This window comes from Brassica rapa, chromosome A05, assembly GCF_000309985.2.
Source record: "Brassica rapa cultivar Chiifu-401-42 chromosome A05, CAAS_Brap_v3.01, whole genome shotgun sequence".
Classification (NCBI taxonomy): domain Eukaryota; kingdom Viridiplantae; phylum Streptophyta; class Magnoliopsida; order Brassicales; family Brassicaceae; genus Brassica; species Brassica rapa.
Window position 1 is genome coordinate 18373475 of NC_024799.2, and position 8523 is coordinate 18381997.

Below are 8523 nucleotides of genomic sequence, written 5' to 3' on the forward strand. Positions count from 1 at the left end.
GTTTTTTTGAATCTCAAACCGGGGAACAAGTTTTCCCGGGTTCTCACCCCCGACGTCAGTCGGAGGGTCCGCCTGAGCTCCTACCCGCCGGTAGCCGTCTTCCTTTCTCGCACCAGCACCACCGCTTCTCGCCCACTGCACCGTCGTCAAGTTCTTCTACCCCTCTCTCGTTGAAATATACACCACCAGTCGAGATCCTCCCTCAACAACTAGAGACTCACGATGACTCGCCGCTTGACTTACGCTGAGAAAGGTAAAGGAATTGCAACTTCATCCTCATCGACGACCCTTCGCCGAATCAGAGCCCCGGAAATCGACACCTCACAAGCGATAAGAGACAATGAACTAACTCTTATCGGCCGAGTTACAAACCCGCGGGAACAGAGCATCAGGGACCTGATTCCCTTCCTCATACAGAGATGGAACCTCAGAGGAACCGCTACTGGTTCGGAGCTTGGCCGCCATTGCTTCCAGTTTCGCTTTGAACTCAAAGAAGATATGGATAGAGTCCTAGCCAAACGACCCTACCACTATGCTAGGTGGATGCTCATCCTGCAACGCTGGGAACCCATCATCTCGCCTGACTTCCCTGCAGAAATACCGTTCTGGATTAGGCTCAGAGGCCTCCCTCTCCACTACTGGGACCCAGAGATGTTCGAACGAATCGGACGCGAACTTGGCAGATATGACAGCTTCGAACTGACTCCAACCTCAGCACGAATCTTGGTCACTATTGATGGGCTCCATCCACTGATAATGGAAACCATTGTAGAGTTCTCAACTGGAGAAGATACCCTCGTCACCTTAGAGTATGAAAAGCTCGCCAATCACTGCGATCACTGCAAAAGACTGACACACACATCCACTGAATGCTCCCACAGAAACCAATTTTCAGGGGAACAATCTATAGCACCGCAGCGCAATCGACCAGTGAAACCCTCTACCTTTAGACGTATCTATGACGCGGATAGACAGAGAGGGACAGCCAACAACTGGATAGCCACTCGGAGGGACATAGATTATCACAGGGACGAAAGAGCCAGGAGTCATCAACGCGCCTATGATCAGCGACTCGACAGATATGGACGCCCGTTTGGTGTTAGGCCATCCTCCAAGTACGATGGACCGGAACAGACAAGGAACCGTAGAGCCTCCCCTCCACTACGTAAGAACGGCAATAATATCTACCAAAGAAGATCTGAGTCACCTGTCGACTCGCATGCCTACAGGAGAGACAGACCACCAACTACTATACCGAGGAAGAGCCTTACAAACTCCCAACTGCACGACCAGGAACCACCACCTTACCCCCGGGTTGAACCGCGCAGGAGATCCCTTTCGTTTGGTACAAGACCTGACAACGCCCATCTAGCGTGGAAAGAGAAACCTCAGGAAAACTATACAGAACTCATCAGCACTCCTCATACAACACCAGGAAGGATGATCTGTACTGCTGCCAGAGAATCACACCAACAACTACATGAGGAGATCATGACAGACCTCCATGAAGTCACAAGACAGTATGTTAATGTTGCTGACCCAGTTGAAAGGGAAGCACGAAGGCAAAGAGTCCTAGAAGGGGAATCAAATAACATGATGGCGGAAAGAGCAGCAGCAATGTTAGCACAGGCACTAAAAGATAAAGGACAAGAACAAGAGGCAAGGCAGGGAGCAGCAACAAATCAAGCCTTGCCAGAAGCTGACTCGCACCTTGAGCAGAATGAGCTCCTGTTGGGTCCACAGCCAAAGAAGAAAGGACGTCCCCCGGGTAAAGCAAACACAGCGGGTAAAAATATCCTACAAGGAGCGAGCTCGAGGAAGCGTAACGTGCAAGCTATTCAAAACTCTCCAAGAGTCAGGAAAGGAAACAAGCCGAAACAAAATAGCCGCCTCATACGAACACAGTCTTCAAAGAATAAGGGAAGACAGGACTCTAGAGCGCCAGCACTCCCCCCGACCCCATCACAAACGCAACAGATCAATCCTCAAGAACTACCGCCTCCCCCAACAGGACCGACAGCACCTATGGCACGGAATAACGCCGCAGAACAAAACAAAAACGCGACAGAGCAAGGGAGTAGGACAGAGGCTGCGGATTTTCAAAATCCGCTCCAATCTCTTCCTTAAAAATACTGAGCTGGAACTGTTGTGGGTTAGGGAATCCCATAACAGTCCAGCGGTTGAGGGATATCAAGAAGGAGCTTGATCCCGACGTTATTTTTCTCATGGAAACGAAAAATTCTCCGGAATTCATCGAGTCAAAGCTGGAGGTTCTGAACTTCGACAATAAACATCATGTTCCACCGCACAGCGTGGGCGGAGGAGGGCTGACACTTCTATGGAATTCTTGTATTGACCTGAATGTGATTGCTTCTTGTGATAACTTTATCGACGTGAATGTTATTTATAAGAAGAAATCGTTTTTTGCTACATTCACCTATGGAGCGCCAGAACAACAAAAACGCAGAGAAGTACTCCAAACACTTACCAGTATAGGGTCTGCTCGTGATCAGCCCTGGTTCCTCACCGGAGATTTTAATGATATTATCGAGAACTCTGAGAAGGACGGTGGGCCGCAAAGGGCGGAAGGATCCTTCATTGACTTCAGAACTTTCATGTCTCAGTGTGACCTGTACGATCTTCGCCACACTGGTAACTTCTTATCATGGAGAGGCGTTCGACACACTCATACAGTGCACTGCCGACTTGATAGGGCCATGTCAAACAGCCTGTGGGCGGAACTCTATCCCTCCGGGCGCTGCTCCTATTTAGACTTTGGCGGATCCGATCACAGACCCCTCATCACTATGCTAGAACCCGATACAAAAAGAAAGAAAGGTCTCTTCAGATACGATAGAAGGCTCTGCAAAAACGAGGAAGTCCGACGTCTAATAACCACTACCTGGAACAATATCGAGCTACCGGTGGAAGAACGTATCACAGCCTGCAGACAAGCCATCTCTCGATGGAATAGATTACACCATCAAAACAGCCAAGCGACCATCAAAAAGCTCAAACTGCAGTTGGAGGAGGCAATGACGAGCTCAGCGGACAACACACTACTCATCAATGAGACCAACCGAGCGCTCAAGGAGGCATATAAGGAGGAAGAGGAATACTGGCGACAGCGTAGCAGAACACTATGGCTAGCACTAGGCGACAAAAACACAGGCTTCTTCCATGCTACTGCACGCATTCGCAGAGCTTTGAACAAGTTTTCTGTCATTGAGGATAGCTCCGGAGATGCAGTATTTGAAGAACCGGAGATTCTCACTGTCATCACAGATTATTTCTCCAAGCTCTTCACTTCTTCAGGATCAGTTGTGTCATCCATCGTCGAGGAAGCCCTATCAGCCACAGTCTCAGCTGAGGATAACGATACTCTAGCCAGCATACCAACGCCTAAGGAGATCAAAGACGCCCTCTTTTCGATCCATCCCGACAAAGCGCCTGGTCCGGATGGCTTCTCAGCTGCTTTCTTTCGCACCAACTGGGGAACAGTAGGACCTGCTATCATCGCTGAAATAACACACTACTTCGAGCACGAAACCATGCCGCATAGCATCAACCACACACACATCAGGCTCATCCCCAAGATCACGGCGCCGAAAACAGTGGCTGACTATAGACCTATTGCACTCTGTAATGTCTACTATAAGATAGTCTCCAAGATCATCACCCGCCGGCTACAACCGATCCTGAACATGCTGATAGGGGAAAATCAGTCCGCCTTCGTACGTGATAGAGCGATATCCGATAATATCATGATCACACATGAAACATTACACTTTCTGAAGCGGTCTGGTGCGGTGAAACATTGTTCCATGGCGGTAAAGACGGATATGAGCAAAGCATACGATCGGCTTGAATGGAATTTCATTGATGCAGTCCTCAAGCGCTTCGGTATCCAAGACAAATTCCGCGGCTGTATCATGAGGTGCATATCCTCAGTCACATACTCGATACTGCTCAATGGCGATGCTCAAGGCATGATCACACCTACCCGGGGAATAAGACAAGGTGACCCGCTCTCACCGTACATCTTCATCATGTGCAGCGAAGTGCTTTCCGGATTATGCTCTGTGGCTCAGAGACAAGGCCGCCTCGCAGGAGTTCGCGTCGCACGTGGATGCCCGAGGATCAACCATCTCCTCTTTGCGGACGATACGATGTTCTTTGTAAAGACCTCCCCGACAAGTGTGGAAGCGCTCAAAGAGATCCTCAGGAAGTATGAATCTGTCTCAGGACAAATGATCAACACCAACAAGTCAGCTATTACCTTTTCGAAGAAAACGCCGCTAGAAACCAGAGATAGAGTTAAGGCGAGTCTTGGCATCTCAAAGGAGGGAGGAGTGGGTAAGTACTTAGGACTCCCGGAACATTTCGGGCGCAGGAAGAAGGACATGTTCACCTCCATTGTGGATAGAGTACAACAGAAAGCTGCAAGTTGGCGAGCTAAACATCTATCCGCTGCGGGAAAATTGGTGATGCTCAAATCGGTCCTCTCGGCTGTCCCCTCCCACCCCATGACGTGTTTTAAGCTACCAAAGAGCCTAACAAACCAAATCCAATCCGCCCTGACTAGGTATTGGTGGGATTCAAACCCGGATACAAAGAAAATATGTTGGGTTTCATGGGATAAACTAGCAACTTCAAAAAGGGACGGAGGTTTAGGCTTCCGGGAAGTGGAATCCTTTAACGATGCGCTGCTGGCGAAACAGAGCTGGCGAATCCTACAGCGACCTGAGTGCCTCCTTGCAAGGGTGCTGCTCGGGAAGTATTGTAGAACAGAGGGCTTCATGTCAGTCCAAGCCTCTAATGCATGCTCCCATGGCTGGAGAAGCATCTTAGTTGGACGCGACCTACTTCTAACCAATACTGGCAAGACTATTGGCAACGGGAGAGACACAAGCACGGAATGACCCATGGCTATCTACAACAACTCTAGCCAGACCTATGGGTCCGCCTGAGCAGGCCACAAAGGACCTCAAAGTTGCAGATCTTCTCTCACCAGCAACGGGCGGCTGGGATAAGGACGTTATCAACCGCATTCTCCCTCATGAAGCACCTACAATCCTATGCCTTAAGCCTAGCAAAACAGGAGTTCAGGACATACACTGTTGGATCAAGACGAAAAATGGAGAGTACTCCACCAAGACCGGTTACTACTCAGCGCTAAACAAACAATGGGAGCAACGACCAGCACCACCAAGCCGCCACCTCTGCAACTGGATGAAAGATGTCTGGACGGTCCCCCTGTCCCCGAAACTACAAATCTTCCTATGGAATATAATGAATGGAGCCTTACCGCTCGGAGAAAGCTTGGAGAAAAGAGGCCTGCGAGAAAACATAGCATGTGTTCACTGTGGAGCTAGAGAAACGGCTACACATCTCTTCTTACAGTGCCCTTTTGCTATGAGCGTGTGGAGCTCTGCCCCTATACACCAGGTGAGTTCAGTCGTCTCAGCACCAGACTTCCCGACTGCGCTCAAGTTATCAAGGAACCTATCCAACCTACCCCCCCCCACCGGAATGATAATTGGACCCCTGTTTCCTTGGATTATCTGGAGCATCTGGACAGCACGGAACCTTAAAATCTTTGAAAACAGAAGCTTCAGCCCTTCAGAGACGCTCACAAAGGCCATAGCAGACGCCCGAGAATGGCAAGACGCCCAACAGATGATACCCCCTACTCTGCCGCAGCTACAGCAACCATCACGCCATCCATCAGGCCTTAATACACGATTTACCATCTTCACTGATGCAGCCTGGAGGAAAGAATCTCTTACGGCTGGGCTAGCATGGTCATGCACAGATAATCACGGGAATATCGTCTTCCAAGGAAGCACACCGGAGCCATGGGTCGAATCAGCGCAACTGGCGGAGGGATTGGCCATAAGGGAGGCACTGCTACAAGCGCAGGCTCAGGGCCTCAACAACATCACCATTAAGTCAGACGCTCAGATCATCGTCCGAGCTATCAACAACCGAGAATCAATCAAGGAACTCTTTGGCACTCTTCATGACATCCATAGGTTATCTTGTGATCTCGATGTAGTATCTTTTATTTTTATTCCAAGAACTGAAAACTCCACTGCTGACGCTCTCGCTAAGAGGGCTTTGCTGAACTACTCCTTGATGTAACACTTTCGTTTTTATTAATTAAGTATCTGTCGTTCAAAAAAAAAAAAAAAAAAGAAATTCTCAATCCAATAACAGTGGATTTCACTTAAAAATTGAATTCCATTAAACTCCATTGAATTCATTAATTCAATGAATTCAATATCACCATCCCTTTTGCGTTTGTACCATATAATCACCATCCCTTTTGCTATATATATGTCATCCACTTATATAGATAACTCATTTATATCCAAAATTTAAGTACTATTTCTACTAATTAAGAAGTTGTAATTTTAGTTTTGTTTTTTTAATATGTCAAAATCAAGACCAATTTGTTAAAATCAATAAACTACACAACCACTTAAATTTAGTGTTTGCTTTATGAATCTATTAACTTTTAATAACTTGGTAAACATGTTAACAATATCCCTACGATGTGCAGTCATCTACTATCATGTTTGTTGTTTAGGGTAAATAATCAATTTAAACATCTATTTGATAAGGACCATTTTACCATTACTCAGTAAATTAGCTATTTGTGATGACCATTTTTACCAATATTTGATATCTTAAACCATAAAGAGAAAAGGATGCAGCATATATAGTAGGTTGTGCTAATTTTTGTAATTATTTTAATTAAAATGCCAAATTAGTTATATAGTTGAATACAAAATATTTTCCAATTATACTCTCGATATATCAGTCATTCTCGAATCTAAGCATATAGTATGATGTCAACAAGGAATATTTCAAGAAGAAAGTGCACAATTCAGAACAGACGTTTAGAACAGTTTTTTCTTTAAATAAAGAGAACTCAGAACAAACGTTGTTCGGATTCTCAAAACAATTTGCTTTCTTGTTATTTGGTTTTTCTTGAACCATAATAATCCGACTTTGGACAAGAATGAAACGAAAAATGCATTTCCATTTCTTTCAGCTTATTTTATACGTTATTCTCTGTCAATATCTCCTCACATTTTATATGTAGTTTCTTTCTTTGTTTCAGTTTAAGTTATTATTGACTACTTTGATTGACCTTGGACTTTGCAACTCTCACTCTCTGCTCTTCCTCACATCCCGACGAAGATAATTGTTTGGGGTTTTAAACCGAAAACAACGTTTTACGGATTGAATAACATGTATATAACCTTCATTAAGTGTCTTAACCAGATTATGATGTTTGGAACTAGGAACTTTAGTGTTTTATCCAATAACAAACACTTTTACGATTCTATGAACGAAAACCACACAACATAAGAGAAACACTTATACACTTTAATAAACGGTAAAGGGAATACTTACAATTATTTTTGAAATTGTGTTATTTCATGGTTTATGATCATCTATACAAAGAATCCTCAATGGTATGCATTATAATTGTATAAGAAATGAAATACGGCGAAAATAATCGATGTTGTAAAACCCCAAACCCTGGTTCCTCAGAATTTCCTCGGTAATTACCGAGGGTATTCCGAGGAATCATGGTTCCTCGGAATATTTTCATTTAACCGGGTAAACCAAGCCGCCAAATATTTCGCGAAAATTGAATCAAAGAATTCCGAGGAAATTCCGACGGATGCATTAAATAATTCCGACGAAATTCCGACGGATAGTTTCCGTCGGACGCGTCATTTTATTAGGTCGAACGCGATCTTCTTCCCCATTTCTCTCCGCCTCACTTTCTCTCCCTTGCGATTTCCGCCGACTCCTCTCTTCTCCCTTGCGATTTCCGGCGATTTCTCTCTTCTCCCTCGCGATTTCCACTCCCATAATCATGTAAGAACCCTATCCCACTCTCTTAGGGTAGATTTGTATGGTTTTGAAGTAGATTTGATGATTTTGGAATGAGATTTATAGATTTTTGTTAGGTTGAATGGTAGGATTGTGTAAAATCGAGTTTGATTATGTATTTCACTTGATTTGGATTTTTTTTTGGTTTTTATTGATTTTGTGGTTATAAAAATCGAATTTGTAATTATATATGTATATATTCAAAACGTTTTTTGTATATAAAATCTATTTTTTGCATTTTAAAATCATTTATATATTTATTAATGATTTTTAAAATCTATAAAACTTTTTTGTGATTAAAAATCATATATATATAATATTTAAAATCATTTTTTTGTGGTAATAAAACGTTTTATGTATTTTATATATAAAATATAAATTTTTATATTTATTTAACATTTTTAATATTAGTAAAACTATTTTTTGTAATTATTAAACATTTTAAATATTTTTAAAACTATTTTTTGTAATTATTAAACTGTTTTTGGGGTTTATTAAAACTATTTTTTTAATTTTTAAACTATTTTTTATTTATAAAAACTTTTTTTGTTAATTATTAAACTATTTATATTTTTGTGATTAAAAATTATTTTTAATTAAAACTATTTT

General features: G+C 43.5%; 1 protein-coding gene across 1 annotated transcript; it reads left to right on the top strand.

Moving 5' to 3' along the window:
• Positions 1-4956: 4956 nt before the first annotated feature.
• Positions 4957-6144, top strand: LOC117134373. The gene has a single exon (XM_033292670.1). It carries the CDS (start codon positions 4957-4959, stop codon positions 6142-6144), a length of 1188 nt encoding a protein of 395 aa, XP_033148561.1.
• The last annotated feature ends 2379 nt before the right edge of the window (positions 6145-8523 follow it).